Here is a 19,948-nt window from a genome sequence, read left to right as displayed (position 1 = left end):
CATTGCTGGGCAGTGGTATACGCTCCATGTGCTATTATGCCTGTGTGTATTCATCATTGAGATGTACTGTCGTGTTTCTGCAGCTTCTTATACTGTGTACTTACAATTTTCTTGTCATGATAATGACTACGAACATGTCAGTCATGACCGGAGTGACAGGAGTGCTTTTGGTCCGCATAGTGTAAATCAGTCCTTCCTGCTTTTCCCTATGGCGTGTACAATTAAGAACATGCCACACTTTTTGTTTATGCAGTCTCGCAGCTTTAATGAAATGTGTTCTGCTCTTCTCTACTGAGGAATCTTGTCAGGTTTATATTATCCCATTGTGAATGTGTCATCCTGCCACATGGACTGACTTTCACACGGAAACGTTCCATGCTTCCGTTATTTCATGCTACTTTATGTGCCACAGTTTATAATAATGCAGATTAATAGTAGGATTTCTATAGCTTGTTAACCGTTAGTGGTCTTGCACTTAGGCCATTTCACTACTACTACTTTCCTGCGAAAGCAAAATATTAGCTCACTTACTTACAGCCTGATATCTTTGCTATTTATTGCTTAACCCTTTTCCCGTTGCGGTCAATTCTTGTCTTTGCTCTTTTTTTTTCTTCCTCCCCTTTTTCCAAAAGCCATAACTTTTTTCTGTGTCAACATAGCCAGGACATGTTTTTTTGTAACACTAATTGTAGTTTTAAATGACCCCATTTGCAGTATTTTACCGTATAATATACCACACTTGAAAACATAATAATTCCAAGCGAGGTAAAAATATGTGATTTTTTTTATTCATTTTTACGGTGTTTATTGTGCAGTTATAAAATGAACTAGCAATATGGTTATCCAGGTCAGTATGATACCAATTGTGATAAGAAAAAAAAAATTGTTTCATTTTTAGAAACCCATTTTTTATTTTACCATATTTGTGTATTTTATTTAAGAAGGTGTGGCGACCAAATTCTAGCTTTTCAATTTTTTTTTCTTTACAGTTTTCCATGCATGTTAGTTAGGGTAATTTTAAATTTCGAGAGATTGGATTTTTACAGAAGTTTCAATGCCAAATATGCATTTGTTAATTTCTTTATTTTTAAACAGAGAATTGATTCAAATTTCTATATTTTAATTTTTTTCATAATTTTTTTTAAAAAACATTTCATTTTTTACTTTTCAATCTTCTTAGGGCACTTGAACCTTCTCTCTCTTGTTCTATATATTGCAATTCTGTTGTATAGTCAAAATGATGTTCCCCATGAAGCTAGGCTTCATGTGGGGACTAAGATGGTTACCATGGGGTCTTCAGCAGGCCTCCAGTTGCCATAACTATCCATCAGTCCCCAGTGGCGCTCGCAGGGGGTGGGGTTGTGGAGGGTGATGGCAGCAATGGGAGCAACGCAGAGAGAGAAAATGAAAGCCTGTGCACCAGTGATTGCATGGCACAATCTGCATATGTCTGAGGTGGTGTAGGCTTAGTTCCTGAGCCTGCTCCATACATGGGAATCCAATGTAAGACGTACAATTACATTTTATGTTGGAAAGGAATTAAAGACCTTCTGTACATGAGTGCTGCAAGGAGACTCATGTAGTCCCTGTGGCACCATACAGTGGAGCCATTGGCATTGCATGCCACCATATGGTGCTCCTTTCAGCACCGTATAGTGTTATGTCCACCTTCTGTAATATGGTATCCAGTGGCTGCATGAGACAATACACCACTATATATTGTTTTTTCTCATGGCATATTGAATAGTTGAGTAGTAGTGATGAGCGAATGTGCTCGGATAAGGCGTTATGTGAGCATGTTCTTGTGCTAACAGGTGTCTTCGGGGTGCTCGAAAAACATGCAGGGATTACCTGTTTATTAGGCAATCCATGCATGTGTTGGGGCTATCTGACAGCCGCGAGACATGCAGCCGAAGACGCTCGGTTAGCAAACAAGCATGTTCGGATAACGCCTTATCCGAGCACGTTTGCTCATTACTATTGAATAGTTTTCAAGTGAAACTTAGGTAATCATGAATGGAGCTCTTGGAGGCATGAGTCCTGAGTTCAGGGGTCAATGGAGGAAGTGCCATGTTCATATTGGTGTCCGTGAAGCAAGTGATGAGAGCATGTCAAGTGGCCTTGTCGAACTTGGGGCATTAGGTGACCCCTCTCTTTCTGGATTTTGGCATATTTATTATTATTTATTATTATAGCGCCATTTATCCCATGGCGCTTTACATGTGAGGAAGGGTATACATAATAAAAATGAGTATAGTAATCATGAACAATACAAGTTACTGGTACAGGAGGAGAGAAGACCCTGCCCACGAGGGCTCACAATCTACAATGTATGATACAATCTTTATCTGTATACAAGGTTAACGTATTTTAGGAGCTGTTTTTTTGAAGAGTTGCTGTGGTCATTCTATACAGTCAAGCTGGTACCTTTAAATAGTTATATGGTTTAGCCTTTCATTTTTTCACAATCATGGGAAAAAAGACAAACTCTCACTCTTGACTATACATTTTTTTTATCTTCAGGTGCTCAAGGTATAATTTCCTCACCTTATGCAGGAGCTGCTGGATTTGCCCCCACTATTGGCTTCCCTCAGGCAGGTAGGTGTACAGAAGCTATCAAGTCATGCCGGAGGTTGTAGTCTCACAATGGATGGCATGCCACAGAGTGCTAAACCCTGAATAATGATCTGATATGATGCCGGATGGATCTCATTTCGCCTTATACAATGAGATGACATGATGGTTATGTATGCGATTCTGTACAGTAAAAAATCCTTTTGGGCACTGATAATTTTTATCAGCGGTTTTATAATAAGAAACTTTTTTCTTTGAATAACTTATCTGTTGTAGATGTGGCACTTGTCCCTATCAACAGTGAATATTCTCTTAAGAAATGTGTAATTCAGATGACACATAAGGAAATGCCCAATAGAGATTAGCCATGAAGGAATATCTGAGATTTTCTAACCTATTCAGCAATCTGCTTTCTTCTTGTGTCACCAGTTCTGTTTATGAGATCATGATAAGCTATTATCACTTTTTTTTGTGAATGTGGATTTTTTTCACTTACTTTCTAAAGAGATAAGGGGGACTAAATACTGTAAAAATGTTGCTTTGAATTGGAAAAAACATTTTTTTTTTCAAATTTAAACAGAGCCACTCTTGGCTATAGAATTTGTGTAGTATTGCTGCTCATCCCTTTACAAGTGAACCGGATTTAGCTGCAATACCAGAAATTGTCCATGGGCATAGCTAATGAATTGTCTGGAATGAAGTGAAATTTGTTTGGAATCCTGGAAAAATGCTTTGTTCAGTATTGTATTTTAATACTGCCTTCTTGTTTCAGGACTGCCAGTCTCAGGCATACCAGGTGCTCTTGGACCTCTTGCTCTTACCACTTCTGCTATCACTGGACGTATGACAATACCTGGCATGACTGTGATTCCAGGACACTCCGTTTTGTTAATCAGTAACCTTAATCCTGATGTAAGTCTGATGTCTTTTATAACTTATGCTTTAAAAGTCACCAAGAACCGTACTTCAGTCCCCCATAGGCCTTAGATGGGCACTGGATGATCGTTCAGCAGGCTCTCCCATACGTCCCATACATACTTGATCTATCAAGCAATCCTGTGTTCTCTGAGAAGTCACAGCCAAATTTCTCTGTCGGCTACTTTTCTTGGTGAATACAACAAGTTTGGCAGTCCAAAATTGAATTTGCTGTATCACTAACTCAACCCAACAGTCATCTGTGGGGACCCCCATACACATTATGGTCAGAGTTACTAGATATTAACTTTGCTCTGTTATCTAGTTTGGTAATGTTATGTTATTGTATTGAGAAGGGTATTTGTTTTTAGTAGTTTGGGTAATATACTGTTTTGGTGTTAGCTGGTAATATACTTTAGTATATAACTTGTTTTGCTAAACTACCTGTCTTTTTTTAACAGGTTATTTTACCCCATTGCCTGTTTATTCTCTTCGGTAAGAATAAGTATTTTTATGTAGAAGAATTATTCATAAAATCATGTCGCCACATTCACATGTGGTGAGATGAAAATAGCACTGAATACTGAAAATGAATGTTTGACCATGTCAAGATCGGGGCTGGGAAGATTCTAGGTAATGGTCATGAGTAATGAATTTACAAAATGTCTTCAGACCCATGAAAGTTTATAGTGAGGAGATGCTCTAATCTTATGGAATGGTATTAAAAGCAAAAATAAAAGGTTTAGCCCCTGCACTGTTAGGGTATGTGTCCACGTTCAGGATTGCATCAGGATTTGGTCAGTATTTTACATCAGTATTTGTAAGCCAAAACCAGGAGTGGAACAATTAGAGGAAAAGTATAATAGAAACATATGCTCCACTTCTGCATTTATCACCCACTCCTGGTTTTGGCTTACAAATACTGACGTAAAATCCTGACCAAATCCTGATGCAATCCTGAACGTGGACACATACCCTTAGGGAAAAAAAAAAATTGGGGGTTGGAGAGCAGCTGTGGAAAGCTCAGTCTCAGCCCTTGAACGTCTACTCCAAAAGTAAAGGTCCAGCAGGGAAATACCCGCAGGGAGGGCAAGTCTATTATTTTCCTTGCTCCTCCTGTTTGATCATTCAAACGTCATTGTTTTTTCTTGAACAGCCCAATTTATTTATTTATTTATTTTTTATTCTGCCTAGAACCCGCCTAAAAAAAAAGCTCAATAAACTATAGCAATGTCAAGAAGAATTGCTATGCATATGCGCTGCCTTTTTTACCGTCTTTTAACCACTTTGGAAAGGCTAAAAGCAGTGACCTGGCCATTTTGTAGTCGGCTTCCACTTAGAAGCGATTTTAAATGTAAAATTTGAAATAATAAAGATCCTGGCAGCACAAAAATGGCTAAAAGAGAATGACAAAGACGACCTTTCAGTTAGAACATGTCTATATGATGTTGTGTGCACATACCCTAATGTGGATGAATTTACTATCCCAGATTATTAGGGTGAAAAAGGAATTGAGATTGACAGTTCGTGCTGATCTGTCCAGTGATCTATTCAAGAATTTCTGTTTAGGCAGTTTTCTTCCAGATTTTTAAAAATACCTTTAAAGTAGTAGGTACCAATGAGGTCTCCTCATAGTCCACATACTCATCATAGTCCGTGTATAGTTCATTTGTGTACCTGTATACTATCAAACACTTGTGTTGATTCTAATTTTTTCAATCTTTTAGGTGTATATGGGGATGTTCATCGCGTGAAGATTCTCTTTAATAAAAAAGAAAATGCATTGGTGCAGATGGCAGATGCAACTCAAGCACAGCTTGGTGAGAACTGAAAAATTTGGTCTAGGATTTAAAAAAACAAATGGAAAACAACCCACAAGCATTTCTATTTTGCATTGGACCTCTGAGCCCAATAGCAGCACAGCTCATTTTTTAATCTTCTCCAATTTATTTAGCAATATTTATCTTTTCATTACTGCCATTTATTCTGGTTAGAGATAGCCAAGTACAGCTGTTGGCTACTTCTGGCATCTCCACACAGAAAGAATAAAGCCAAAGGGTGTACTAAATTATCTCTGGCAGTCCTATACACATTGGATGGAGTGGAGGTGCACTTGCTCAACCTCCACTCCATTCCGACTGGGCTCAAAGGAGTGCCATTCTTGAGATCACTGGGAGTTCCAGCTGTCAGACCACCAGTGATAATTTGTGTCCTATGCTATAAATTGGGTCTAAATTACTATCCTGGGACTACCCCTTTATATGTAGACAGCATAGAATTAGACTACTTATCACTTATCAGTGGCTCATACTGGATGATGGTGGGAGCATCTTTACACACACTTATTTTTCTTAGTATCTGTTAGCTGGCTTAATTAAAGCCAGTATTCATAAATCTGCTTCAATGTGTTCTTGCTCCAAATTTGCAACTTTTCCCAAGCTTAAGGCTATCTGCCCACGTTGCATTTTTTAAGTGTTTTTGCCACGATTTTCCGTGGCGGAAATGCTGAAGAAACGCTTACAAACAGCATCCCATCCATTTCTATTGCATTCCGAATTGATGTGCCCATAATGCGTTTTTTCCACAGCGGGAACGCATCGCGGTAAAAAACGCAGCATGTTCATTATTTTTGTGGAATCGCGTCAGTTCCGCATCCATAGACATGCATTAGAAATCCGCTTGTAATCCGCTTGAAAAACTCATGGAAAATGCGGTAAATACACTGTAAAAATGCGTATAAACTACGTCTAAATCCGCTTATGCTTTTCTTTCCAAGGGTATGCAGAATTGAAGCAGAAAATTCTGCTTCTATTCTGCAACGTGGCCACATAGCCTAAAACTACAGACTTGAAACATTTTGTTAACATTTCCAGCACTTCATTAAAGGGAATTTGTCACCAGTTTTTTTCCACCTAATCTGAGAGCAGCGTAATGTAGAGGTAGATACCGTGATTCCAGTGATGTGTCACTTACTGGTTTGCCAAGTGTAGTTTTGATAACAATCACTGTTATATTAGCAGGAGATTATCATTAGATGTGATAATCTACTAGGTCCAGATGAATTATATCCTAGGGTACTGAAGGAGATGGCAGGGGAAATTATTGAACCACTCTCCATAATCTTTGATCCAAGAAGTATAATTTCTCCTTGCAGAGAGTGACATGTTAAGCATGCCGAGATGAGGAGACTTAAAGCCGCAATGCTGCTCTGGGAAATATGCAAATTGTCTCTTCAGAGAGGAAGAGGACTAGAAATCTAGTGCCACCTACTGGAAGTAGCAATTCTAACAGTCAATGTCGACCCTTTAACGAGCCTTGTCACATGACTTAGGATAAAAGCAAAACCAGAATCTCAATTTGCAGACACTGTGTTTTGGGGTACTGCCCCTCGTCAGTCCAAAGTGAGAGATCTGGTTTAGCTGTGTGAGAGGAGTCTGACCTAAGTCCAAGAAGTATAATTTCTCCTGAGTGACATATTAAGCATGATGATATGAGTAGACTTAAAGCAGCAATGGAATTCTAGTTTTCTTCCTCTCTGAAGAAACAATTTGCATATTTCCCTGAGGAGCATTGCCTTGTTCTGTAAAATCACTTCAGGAGCCAACAGGATAGAAGAGATGGATTACATACAATAAAAACACATAGAATAGGTAGATATATAGATATCAGTGACAAATACAATTAGTACAGTGTGTGTTCAACTTACCGTACATGTATTTAATTAATAAAAGATTATTTTTCTGAAAAAAAATGGCTTTGGCTCCCTCTTAATTTTCTTAACCAGCAGAGGGAAAGCCGATGACTGGCGGGCTGATGTTTATAGCCTGGGAAAGGGGTAATACCCATGGAGCTTCCCAGGCTATTAAATTGCATGGTCCGAGTTATGTGCAATTTTTGTTATTTTTTTTCCTTTTCTGGTATCCATAGGCTTGCATTGGCGAGTCTCAGCGCCAATCGCAGCCTGCTGCGATTTTACATGCACACTGGGTCGATATTTTCTTGCATAGCACTAGGCCGTATTGTATGATCGTGTGATGCCGGGCTTATACAAGTGTTAACTACTAGTCTACCATTTTTTTTTAGATTTACATGAATTGTGATGACTTGATTTTTCATGTGTGCCATGCACTAGTATAAACAATGCATATTTTTAATAATTGCTGAAAGTTATTAATTTTGATACTTTTTATGGTTTTGCCTATTTAGCTATGAGTCATCTAAATGGGCAGAGACTTCATGGAAGGGTTCTGCGAATTACCTTGTCAAAGCACCAATCTGTTCAGCTTCCTCGTGAAGGACATGAAGACCAAGGCCTGACTAAGGACTATACCAACAGCCCACTACATCGCTTCAAAAAACCAGGCTCAAAGAACTTCCAGAATATATTTCCACCTTCAGCAACCCTGCACCTGTCGAATATACCGTATGTATAAAATATGAATAGCATATTTAAAGGCGTTGTCCACTACTTTTTATATTGTTGACCTATCCTCAAGGTAGGTCATTATTATCAGACTTAAGTGGGAATCTGACTCCCTGCATCAATGCCAATCAGCTATTATAAGCTTTTTGGTGACCAGAGGTAAACAGTGTGCAAAGTGGAACTGCAACGCTCTGTATAATGAATAGTGACTCATTGCTACTGATCTGTGGCCCTCAATGACTGCCACTGAACATTGTTGGAACTGTTCTGCATACATCTGAACACCGCTGCTCTGGGGGTGCCAGGTGCCGGACCCCCACTTATCTTTTTTGATAACTTATCTTAAAGATAGGTCATCATTATCAAAGTGGTTGACAACCCCTCTAAGGGTGATGCTAGGTGTGTGATAGGCTAAAACCGTATCCAACAGTTAAAAACTAGTTAAAGCAGAATATTTAAAGTTTTTGTCAATGTCTAGTGTTGTTTATCCAAAAATTACAAATATGCATTGTGAACCGACTGGTTAAGCTAGTAAAGTCAATTATGTGACAGGAGCATGGCATTCACATTGTATGCTATGTGCACACAATGGGAAGATTTATTAAAGGGAACCTGTACCCCCCCCTGGCGTTTTTAACTAAAAGAGCCACCTTGTGCAGGACTAATGCTGCATTCTGTCAAGGTGGCTCTTTTATCTGGGATCCCTTCTATTGCTGCAATATTAATTTTTTTAATTAGCTCGCCATACCTCTAGTCTGTCCTGGGGGCATGTCTTTTCCCCCGGACACAAACGCCTCCCAGCCATTGCTCAAACCCTCCACGTGCCGGGCGCCGCCTCCTGTGCCTTCATTAACGTCCCCGGCGACTGCGCTGTAAGTTCCCATCATGTGATGGGAGTCGAAGGGCAGCGCAAACTGCGCATGCCCGAAAAAGGAACTGTCGCATTGTCTAAAAATCAGACCATATTTTCTCCATTACATTTTTGCTATATGGCATAAAAGCCTAAGCATATACAAGCTTAGCAGACAAATACAAACGTGTTAGTTTATATATTGCATTTGGTTGACGGCATCATATATACGATCATTGAACAATAATGAAAATTGCCTTTTTTAGCATCCTTGTAACATTATATAAAATAGATTTCTAGACGGAAAATGCTAAACTAATATTATCATTGACTTTTCACTGTGAAAAGTAAAAATAAACCTTTTATATAGTACATTACCAATGATATTCAGTGCAATTCTTTTATAACTGTTGTATGCTTCATTTTCTTTATTTCCGAAAGGCCTTCAGTTTCTGATGATGACCTTAAAAGATTGTTTGCCAGTACTGGATGTTCAGTCAAGGCCTTTAAATTCTTCCAGTGAGTATCTCTGTATAACTATTTGCAATAATCATTTTATTTTGCTTCTTTTTAATCCTATCTGTATACAGTGTACAAAGTGACCTGCTATAAAAGACACTTTATAGGTTTCTTAAATTAATTCTGCCTGTGTGTATTTGCTTCTGAACTGCTTAATTTGTTTAGGAATGTTATGTTGTGTCATCAAATTTACATCTGATATCGCAAGTACAGTATGTGCTTTCAAGTTCTTGTTAGTACACAGGCATATATTAATCTCTTTTCAAGAGAACCCTTTTTATTATGCTTTTAGGGTGTATAAATTACAAAGAGGGGCTAAAGTGCCTCTTAAAGAGTAACAGTTGTTTTCATTTTTATTTTATAATTCAATAGTACACTGGAAAATTAGCAACTTTGTAATATATTTCATCAGAGAAATCTGCTTCTTCTACTCCTAGATTGATCTTTCATTCTCAATTCATGGATAAAATCTGTATTCAGTGAAGACATATTTTCCCTTTATTGAGATGTGATATGATCGTTGTTGGTGCTTTAAACATTTTCTGAAGGGAAGGAGCTAGAAACAGAAACAGACATTCTGCTGCAAGGTCACCTGGAGGCGACGAAAACTATATCTCCGAGCAGGTCCAAATACTCGGAGACCACCCGAGCATGCTCGGGAAAATCTGAGCAACAAGTATACTCACTCATCACTATTAATTTTGTCATGATAAGGAACCTGTCACCTTCAAAAATGTGATTTACTTCAAGGGCGCACGGCTCAACTGCCTTCCTGTTTGCCAGGGCAATGCGCTTCTGAAAATTGCCACATCATACCAACCACTGCAGGTCCAAACTGTGTGCTTTCCCATGCTACAAGCAAAGGCAGCTTCATCTGTGTAGCATGGGAGAAGTGCTCGGAGAGGAAAGCTAACCAGATCCTACAGTGTGGCCTACTTCAGAACAGTGGATCCTACAGTGTGGCCTACTTCAGAACAGTGCTTAGCGCATACAAGCCCGTGCTCCTTGCCAAAGAAACCAGACACCACTGATGCACTTGTATAGGTAATTAGAGCAGTCTAGTTTACCAAGTTCTTGAAGGGATTTTTAATATATTGTATAAAGTTGCTCGTTTTTAAAAGAAGTTTTGCATTTTTACCCACTTAAATAGAACAGTTCATCATTTTTATGTTGAACAGTACACGTGATGTAATAATGGCTGCAGAGCAGAATAAAATGTTTTTTTTTTATTTTGCTTCGCCATTGGGGAGATATTGGGTATCAAATATTTGGATTGCCAAATAGTTTTAGTAAAGAAGCCTTTTGGGCAACTTGTAATAGTGAGATAACAGCAGGGTGTCATTATATGTCTCACACAGGAGTAGTGTACAACAGGCAAGTTACTCCTATGTGAGACTTTTGCAGGAACTTTATCTGAAAGATGTTTGTGCAGGGATTAGAAAACACAAATGGCAAAGTTAGACCATGAGAATAAGCTGTCTGTTATATATCTCGCACATGGGAAAAACTGCTCTGAGCTATTGTGGGGGCATGTACTCTTTTCTACTATGTTGCTGCCTGCCTATGAACAGCAACATACAGGGGGAAGAAGTACACACTCCCAGTTAAAACTGTCTGATAACACCCACTTGGACTTAATCCTAAACCTAATATATCCGCAATAGAAAGGGGTTATTAAAAATAAAAAAACAAACAAAACATTGTTCTGCTCAACATCAAATATTTGGCAAAAGGTCCTCTTTAATAAGGTTAGACAACCCCTTCGCGCTCAATAATAAAACTGTCTACAGTAAGCCTAAAAACTCCTTACCCCCTATTGACATTCACAGGTGGACAGCAATTTAACAGCGCTAACTGCAAGCAATTTTAAGTCTAAATGTACAGTGACTTGCGAAAGTATTCCCCCCTGGCTTTTTACCTATTTTGTTACATTACAACCTGTGTTTTTACATATTTTTGTAATCTGATTTGTGAGTGATGCATTCATCAGCACTAAATCGTTTAAGTTGGTGAAATGACAAAAAAATTGGCATAAATTAAATATACAGTGGCATGTAAAACTTTTGGCACCCCTGGTGAAAATTACTGTAAGGCTACGGTCACACTATCAGTATTTGGTCAGTATTTCACATCAGTATTTGTAAGCCAAAACCAGGAGTGGGTGATAATAAAGAAGTGGTGACGTGTTTCTATTATACTTTTCCTCTGATTGTTCCACTCCTAGTTTTGGCTTACACATACTGAGGTAAAATACTGACCAAATACTGAAAGTGTGACCGTAGCCTTATTGTGAACAGTTAAAGGGAACCTGTCACCCCCAAAATCGAAGGTGAGCTAAGCCCACCCGGCATCAGGGGCTTATCTACAGCATTCTGTAATGCTGTAGGTAAGCCCCCGATATATCCTGAAAGGTCTAAAGTTAAAGATGACAAATTTCCTTTGTATTTTAGCAAAAAAATACATTTTTTCAGCTTTTACAGTTGTAAATGAGCCAATGCAAAGGTTTCGACAACCTGTATGGTTATTTCCTAGTAGCTCCCCATTTTGAAAGTATCACAGCTTGTGCTTTTGGTAGCCAGCCAAGAGTCTTTCAATGCTTGCTTAAGGGATTTTCATCCATTCTTCCGTGAAAAATGTGTACAGTTCTGTGAGATTCCTGGGTTGTCTTGTATGCACTGCTATTTTGAGGTCTAGCCACAAGTTTTCAATGATGTTCAGATCAGGGGACTGTGATGGCCATTGTGAAAACTTCAGCTTACACTTTTTGAAATGGTCTATTGTGGATTTTGAAGTGTGTTTAGGATCATTATCCATTTATAGAAGCCTTCCAATTTTCAACTTCAGCTCGTAGATGGTGCCATGTTTGCATCAATAATTTGTTGAAATTTCAGGGAATCCATTCTTCCTTCCACCCATGAAATGTTCCCTGTGCCATTAGCTGCAACACAACCCCAAAGCATGATTGATCCACACCCATGCTTAATGGTTGGCGAGATGTTCTTTTCCTGAAATTTTGTACTCTTTGTTCTTCACACATACCTTTTGATCATTGTGTCCAAAGAGTTCTATTTTAACCTCATTGGACCACAATACTTGTTAAAAAATGCATGAGGCTTGTTTAGATGCTCTTTTGTATTGACGCTGAATTTTATGGTGAGGACACAGGAGAGGTTTTCTTGTGATCACTCTTCCATGAAGGCCATATTTGTTCAGGTGTCTCTGAACAGTATAACAATGTAACACAACTCCATAGTCTGCTAAAACTTTCTTAAGGTCTTTTGCAGTCAAGCAGGGTTTTTGATTTGCCTCTCTAGCAATTATATGAGCACCTATCGCTGAAATTTTGCGTGGTCTTTCATACCTTATCTTATCCTGCACTGTTCCTATTAACTGCCTTTTCTTATTTGCGTTTTAAACCAATGAATAGGCAACTTGAAAACACTTTGCTTATCTTCTTATAGCCTTCTTCTTTGTGGGCATCCACCATTTTCATTTTCAGAGTGCAAGGCAGCTGCTTAGAAGAACTCATGGCTGCTGCTTTTGGCACAAGGCTAGAGGAGGCTGGGTTTTTATGAAGCTGGGAAATTTGCATCGCCTGGCCTTTTCTAATGATGCTAGAAAACAAGCCATAACCCTATGAGGCTAAGGTCTGAAACCTTGGTCAAAGATATCTGACCACATAAATCTCAAAAGGTGCCCAAACTTTAGCATTGGCCCATTTTCCTTTTTGTAATTTTTAAATTGTAAAATATATATACATTTTTGTGAAAGTGTTTACCCTCTTTCTGATTTTCTATTCTTTTGCCTGTTTGTAAAACTTAAATGTTTCAGATCACCAAACAAATTTAAATACTAGACAAAGATAACACAAGTAAACACAAAATGCATTTTTTAAATGAAGGTCTTTATTAGGGGAAAAAAAAATCCAAACCTACAAAGCCCTGTGTGAAAAAGTGATTGCCCCACCTTAAAACATAAATTAACTGTAGTTTATCACATATTTGGGAAGCGGAGTTCAAATTCCCCATCCACACCCATGCCTGATTACTACTACACCTATTCTCAATCAAGAAATCACTTAAATAGGACCTGGCTGACAAAGTGAAGTAGACCAAAAGTTCCTCAAAAGGTAGACATCATGCTGTGATCCAAAAAAATTGTGGAATGAATGAGAAACAAAGTAATTGAGATCTATCAGTCTGGAGAAGGTTATAAAGCCATTTCTCAAGCTTTGGGACTCCAGTGAACCACAGTGAGAGTCATTATCCACAAATCGTGAAAACATGGAACTGTAGTGAACCTTCCCAGGAGAGGCTGGCTGACCGAAATTACCCCAAGAGCGCAGTGATGACTCATACAAGAGGTCACAAAAGACCCCACAACAACATCCAAAGGCCACACTTGCCTCAGTTAAGGTCAGTGTTCTTGACTCCACCATAAAAAAAGAGACTGAGCAAAAATGGCCTGCTTGGCAGAGTTCCAAGACGAAAACCACTGCTGAGCAATAAGAACATAAAGGCTCCTCTCAGTTTTGCCAGAAACCATCTTGATGATCCCCAAGACTTTTAGGAGAATACTCTGAGGACTGGCTAGATAAAAGTTGAAGTTTTTGGAAGGTGTATGTCCCATTCCATCTGGCGTAGAAGCAACACAGCATTTAACAAAAGGAATCATACCAATAGTAAAATATGGTGATAGTATTGTGATGGTCTAGGGCTGTTTTGCTGCTTCAGTACCTGGAAGACTTGCTGTGGTAAATGGAACCATAAATTCTACTGTCTACCAAAAAATACTGAAGAAGAATGTCCAGCCATTTGTTCGTGACCTCAAGCTGAAGCACACTTGGGTTATACAGCAGAACAATGATCCAAAACACACCAACAAGTCCACCTCTGAATTGGTTAAGAAAAGCAAAATTAAGACTGGCGTGGCCTAGTCAAAGTCCTGACCTTAATCCAATTAAGATGCTGTGGTATGACCTTAAAAAGGTGGTCCATGCTCAGAAACCCTTCAGTGTGGCTGAATTACAACAATTCTGCAAAGATGAGTGTGCCAAAATTCCCCCAGAGCGTTGTGAAAGACTCATCGCCAGTAATCGCACTTGATTGCAGTTGTTGCTGTTCAGGGTGGCCCAACCAGTTATTCGTTTTAGGAGGAAATCACTTTTTCACTCAAGGCTCTGTAGGTTTGGATTTCTTTTTCCCTTAATAATAAGGACCTTAATTTAAAAACTGCATTTTGTGTTACTTGTGTTATTTTTGTCTAATATTTAAGTGTATTCGGTGATCTGAAACATTTAACTGTCACAAACATGCAAAAGAATAGGATATTAGGAAGGGGGCAAACACTTTTTCACACAACTGTGAGATTTCCTATTCTTTTGCATTTTTGCCTAACATACAAAGGAAATGTGTCATCTTTAACTTCCCGTCTTATAGAGATCATTTTAGCTTCAACTTACTTAACTGTTCACAATAACAGTAATTTTGACCAGGGGTAGCAATATGTTTACATGCCACTGTATTGGATCAAATAACTAAAAATTGGCATGTGCATATATATTCACCCCTTTTACAATGGAGCCCCTAAAAATTTCTGATGCAACCAATTACCTTCATAAGCCACATGCTTAGTGAAAGGAAGACCACCTGTGTGTAATCTAAGTGTCACATGCTCTGTCAGTGTATATACACACCTTTTATGAAAGGCCACTGAGGCTGCAACAAGATTAAGCAATAGACACCATTAAGCAAGAGACACCACTAAGCAAACAACACCATGAAGACCAAGGAGATCTTCAAATAAGTCAGGTGCATAGTTGTTCAGAAGTACAAATCAGGGTTGGGTTATAAAAAGAAAAAAATATCCCAATCTCTGATGATCTCCCAGAGCACCATCAAATTCATTATCATCAAATGAAAAGAACATGGTTCCACAACAACCCTGCCAAGAGAGGGATGCCCACCAAAACTTTCAGCCAAGGCAAGGTGGGCATTAATCAGATAGGCAGCACACAGACCAAAGGTAACCCTGAAGTAGCTGCAGAGTTCGCAGGCAGAGACTGGAGTATCTGTCCATATGACTACAGTAAGCCATACAATCCATAGAGGTGGCCTTTATGGAAGAGTGGGCAGAAGAAAGCCTTTACTTACAAACAAAAACTGTAATGTTTGTCTTGAGTTTGCCAAAAGATATGTGAGAGATGTACGGAGGAAGGTGCTGTGGTCACAGTTATTGAGACCAAAATTTAACTTTTTGACCACCAAGGTAAACGCTATGTCTGGTGCCAAACCAACACAGCTCATCACCCCAAGAACACCATTCCAACAGTGAAACATGGTGGTGGCCTCATCATGCCGTGGGGATGTTTTTTTGGCAGCAGGGATAGGGAAAATGGTTTGAGTTAAGGGGAAGATGGATGGTGCGAAATACAGGGATATTCTTGAGCAAAACTTGTTTCAGTCTGTAGGTAATTTGAGACTGGGACGAAGGTTCACCTTCCAACAAGACAGTGACCCAAAGAATACTGCTATAGCAACACTTGAGTGCTTTAAGGGGGGAAATATGTAAATCTTTTGGAGTGACCTAATCAAAGCCCAGACCTTAATCCAATTGACAATCTGTGGTCAGACTTTAAGATTGCTGTTCACTAGAGGAAACCATTTAAATTGAAGGAGCTGGAGCAGTTTCGCCTTGAGGAATGGGCAAAAATCACAGTGGTAAGAAGTGGAAAACTCAGAGACGTATCCTAGGCAACTTGCAGCTGTAACTGCAGCAAAAGGAGACTCTACAAAGTACTGACTTTAGGGAGTGAATAGTTATACACACTGAAGTTTTCAGTTATTCTGTCCTATTTATTGTTTGCTTCATATTAAAAAGAAAACCAAATGTTCATGGTCATTGGCATGTAATTTACATGAACTGATGCAAACTCTCAAAAAAACTGTGAAATTCCAGGTTGTGAGATAGCAAAATGTGAAAAATGCCAAGGAGGGTAAATACTTTTACAAGTAACTGCAAAACCGCTACTAAATACATGTAATCGTAATCTTTATGTACAGAAAATGTATAGATTGTCAAGACTTTGCTTTATATTTTCGTAGGAAAGACCGAAAAATGGCACTTATCCAGCTTGGGTCAGTGGAGGAAGCTATAACAGCCCTAATAGATCTGCACAACCATGATTTGGGAGATAACCACCATCTGAGAGTTTCCTTCTCCAAATCAATGATCTAAGTTTTGTCTGCTATCACCTCTTCATTATTTCCTTGTAAAGACTGGACCACGATTTTGGCAAAAGTCCTCAGACAAAGACTGAATATTGTAAGACCAGCCTTGCCTCGTTTGTAACGTTGGATCTCAATGAGAAGAAGGAACACATCAGATGCCTTCTTATAAACAGACTGAGAAAATGCAGAATCATTTTAAAGCTTCGTGCTTGATTGTGGTGGTGAAATCTACAAATTCTGCATTTTATAGCAAAATCTAGAAATATTAGAGTTTTGTTTTTAATTGCATTTCCCGGTGTTCATTTTATCTTTGTTCCAAATAAACCTTACACAACATTTTTCTGACAATCATAAAGTTTTTGATATAGTTATATGACAAATCTCAACTTTTTTTCTTATTCTTTATTTATTTGGAATTTTGCTTTGCAAGAATTCAGGCCCTTGTTTTATATTTATGACTAGAGAATGTTGAAAGTGAAGAGGATGTGATTTTTTTTCCTTTTTCTGTGGGCATATCTCTAGCAAATATTTGGTTTTATACTGGTGATATGCTTATATTTTTCAATAACAAATTACGGTGGACCAAATTTATTTTATTAGTAATTTTGCCCACAATTTTTTTTCCTTTTAAATGTATATTTTAATCATTTATTTAATATACTTTATTCCTGATTCAATCTTGCGTGTTTGAGATATTTTTGTTCCTTCTTACGCTCTACAGCTTTTGGGAGATGGTTAAAAAAAATTCAATGTTACTTGAAAAATGGAGCTGCAAATGTTCCAAAGCAGTCTGTATTGTAAAGCGATAGGCTACTTATTGAGATGTGTTGTGCAATGTGCTTATTTTGGAACAAATTGTAAAAGTTCACCGTTAATTAAATCACAAACTGTTTCTTTTCCTAAAGAAAAAAGTTTACAGTCTCTCAAATAATTATTCAGGTCTATTATTTGGTTTTTGCAGATTTTTAAGAAATTATTTTTGGTAATATGTTCAACAAGACTTAAACCTCAAGGGTTTTTTTGTACCACTATAATAACTAAAATCCTTGCATCAGAATTACTGTGTACTTACCGTAATTTACTTATTATGTGCCTTATTATGTGCTTATAATGAAAAATAGGGTAGGTTATTTTTGATGTATCTTTTGAAAATTGTATTGTGGGTTTGGTGACAGTTTTTCTTTTCTCCCCCTTTAAATTTTTCTAGTTTTTTGTGTTCCATGTGAGTTTTTGTTTTCCTCAAGCATTAAACGGTTTCAATTGCATTTAGCCTTAGAAAACAGGTGATGAAAATAGAAAAAGATGCTAAAAGCATTGAAAATCTGCATACATTTACAATGAGGTGGACTGCATGAATGTTAAAAAATACTTGTTTGCCGTGTCATAATTGAGGTTTTTTGGGGTGATGGAGCACTCGGAGTTGGCCATGTTTGTTTCTACAGCCACATGTTGGGTATAACGATCTATCTCCAAAACATTTAGAGTGCTGAAAAGTAATAGAAATTTTTTAGTGAATGTCTGTCTACTACTATCTTCTTTTGTAAGCTCTGAGGCTTTTAAATGTTCCGTTTTATATCACAAATCTGCAGGAAAAACCTTATGATTCTAGAATGCTCTTCGCTTCTGTTTTTATTTTTACGTTATGAAAAAAAAAACGTCAATGACTGGCTGGAAAACTGCACATATACAAAAATAATGCAATATGTTGCATCACTGTGTATTCACTGACAAGAAATTCTGAAATTTTTGCGTGGCTGTATTTTATTTGATCTTTTTTTTAAATGTATGTTATTCGGTTACGAAATACATGTGAAAATATCCACAAGGCTCAAACCTGTATTTACCGATATGTAGCACTAACTAACACAAAATGTAATGGTTTGATTTGGTTATACTGTGATGATGACAGAAATGGCAGAATAGAATTTTGGTTTTATCAATCCATACGGTCTAGAAGAACCAACCGCGTTGCAAATGACGATCCATATAATTCAGCTTTAATTTTTAAACTATTAAAAAATGAAAGCTGCACTGCTATTGGTTGGGAGACCAATTTTCCTAGGCTGTTCGGTGCCATGTAGAATTCTGTACTTTAGAGCCACAGGTAATTCGTGTCCTACTGTACAATGCTGAGCTAAGTACAATATGTATGAAAAAATTCTTACCATTCTGATGGAGCATGCCACGAGTTATGTAAACTGAATAAAAGTGTCTCCTAATTTTGTAGGATATGGAAGTACAGTAAAGCACCATGCACCATGCAGTCCTGTTATGACTCTATACAATTTGAAGCTGTAATAAGACTTTATGCATGAGAGCTTTCACAAGCTAATCCAAATGATGTGACACCTAGTCAATTGCTAAGTTGTTCCTCCCAAAAAGGTTGTCCCCTATAAATGAAATAGGGGAAAACTTGCTGCTCACTGGGGTTCTTCTACCATAACCCCCAGCAATCCAGAGATTAGCTCTTTAGAACACCAAGGACAGCTATTTCTTGAAAGGCGTAGAGGTGCATATGCTCAGCATCCACTCCATTTATTGTCTATGGGGCTGCCAAGTGAAGCACTCTGCTAGTCTCATATAGATCATAAATGGAGCAGAGGCACTACATGCCCCATTGTCAATGTTCTAAAGCCCTGATCAAAGGATTGGACCCCCAGTGATTGGCAAGTTATACCCTATCGGATAGGGAATAACTTTTGTTTTGAGGTGGTTCTTAATTGGTAGTGACAACCAGTCTTTTTTTGTTTCCCCGGGTTGATAGATTCACAGACTGGAAACTGTTGCTACACTCAGAGTATCTCAGGATATATTTCTACTGTCTTTTGCTTGATTGTGGATTTTTATGAATGCAAAAAACAAAAAAAAAAATCTAAATCAAACATATCCTCAAGAATCTCTAACCGGCGCTGAATGTCAGCTGCTGCTTTACAAGAAATTGCAGTTTTAAGATATAGAATATAGAAAATGTGTGAGGTCCTAGCTGGTCTAAGGCCATTGTGTGGCGTTCATTGGATTCTTAACCGTTCCTTCCCCCATAACTGTGTATCAATATGTATGATCAGAATCCCAAATCTTTAGTATCTATTTAAATGGTGTTCATGGAGAAACATATCCATCAGAAAGTGCTCTAAGATGTCATTGGAGCAATTAGCAGTGTTTTATTAATATTATATGTAATTTCTAGTATCGCTTACGTCTGTTTAACTAGCATATGTGATACAGAGATGTTGAGGAGAACCGGTTATTACCTATATTGATAAGTATTAGTGATGAGCAAGCTTGCTCGAATATTGTGTTATCCGAGCATGCTTGGGTGTTATCTGAGTATCTTGGTTCTTGGGCGTGCTCGAATAGTATGTTCTAGTCCCCGCACCTGCATGTTTCGAGGCTGTTAGACAGCCACAACACCTTCAGGAGTTGCCTAACAAACAAGAA

The 19,948-nt window shown here is 38.2% G+C and overlaps 1 protein-coding gene across 3 annotated transcripts in view; it reads left to right on the top strand.

The window, feature by feature from the left end:
- Window positions 1-17,431, top strand: part of PTBP3 (polypyrimidine tract binding protein 3) — a 161,525-nt gene extending 144,094 nt beyond the window's left edge. For all 3 annotated transcript variants that reach the window (XM_077251113.1, XM_077251131.1, XM_077251122.1), the window contains exons 8-14: window positions 2,524-2,598; window positions 3,347-3,486; window positions 3,951-3,984; window positions 5,217-5,309; window positions 7,696-7,912; window positions 9,204-9,281; window positions 16,385-17,431. In XM_077251113.1, coding sequence (XP_077107228.1) covers window positions 2,524-2,598; window positions 3,347-3,486; window positions 3,951-3,984; window positions 5,217-5,309; window positions 7,696-7,912; window positions 9,204-9,281; window positions 16,385-16,517 — 770 coding nt within the window. In that variant the 3' untranslated portion in view covers window positions 16,518-17,431. The remainder of the gene's footprint in view (window positions 1-2,523; window positions 2,599-3,346; window positions 3,487-3,950; window positions 3,985-5,216; window positions 5,310-7,695; window positions 7,913-9,203; window positions 9,282-16,384) is intronic.
- Window positions 17,432-19,948: the final 2,517 nt, after the last annotated feature.

Source organism: Ranitomeya variabilis, chromosome 1 (genome assembly GCF_051348905.1).
Source record: "Ranitomeya variabilis isolate aRanVar5 chromosome 1, aRanVar5.hap1, whole genome shotgun sequence".
NCBI lineage: Eukaryota > Metazoa > Chordata > Amphibia > Anura > Dendrobatidae > Ranitomeya > Ranitomeya variabilis.
This window is presented reverse-complemented; position numbering and strand designations above follow the sequence as displayed.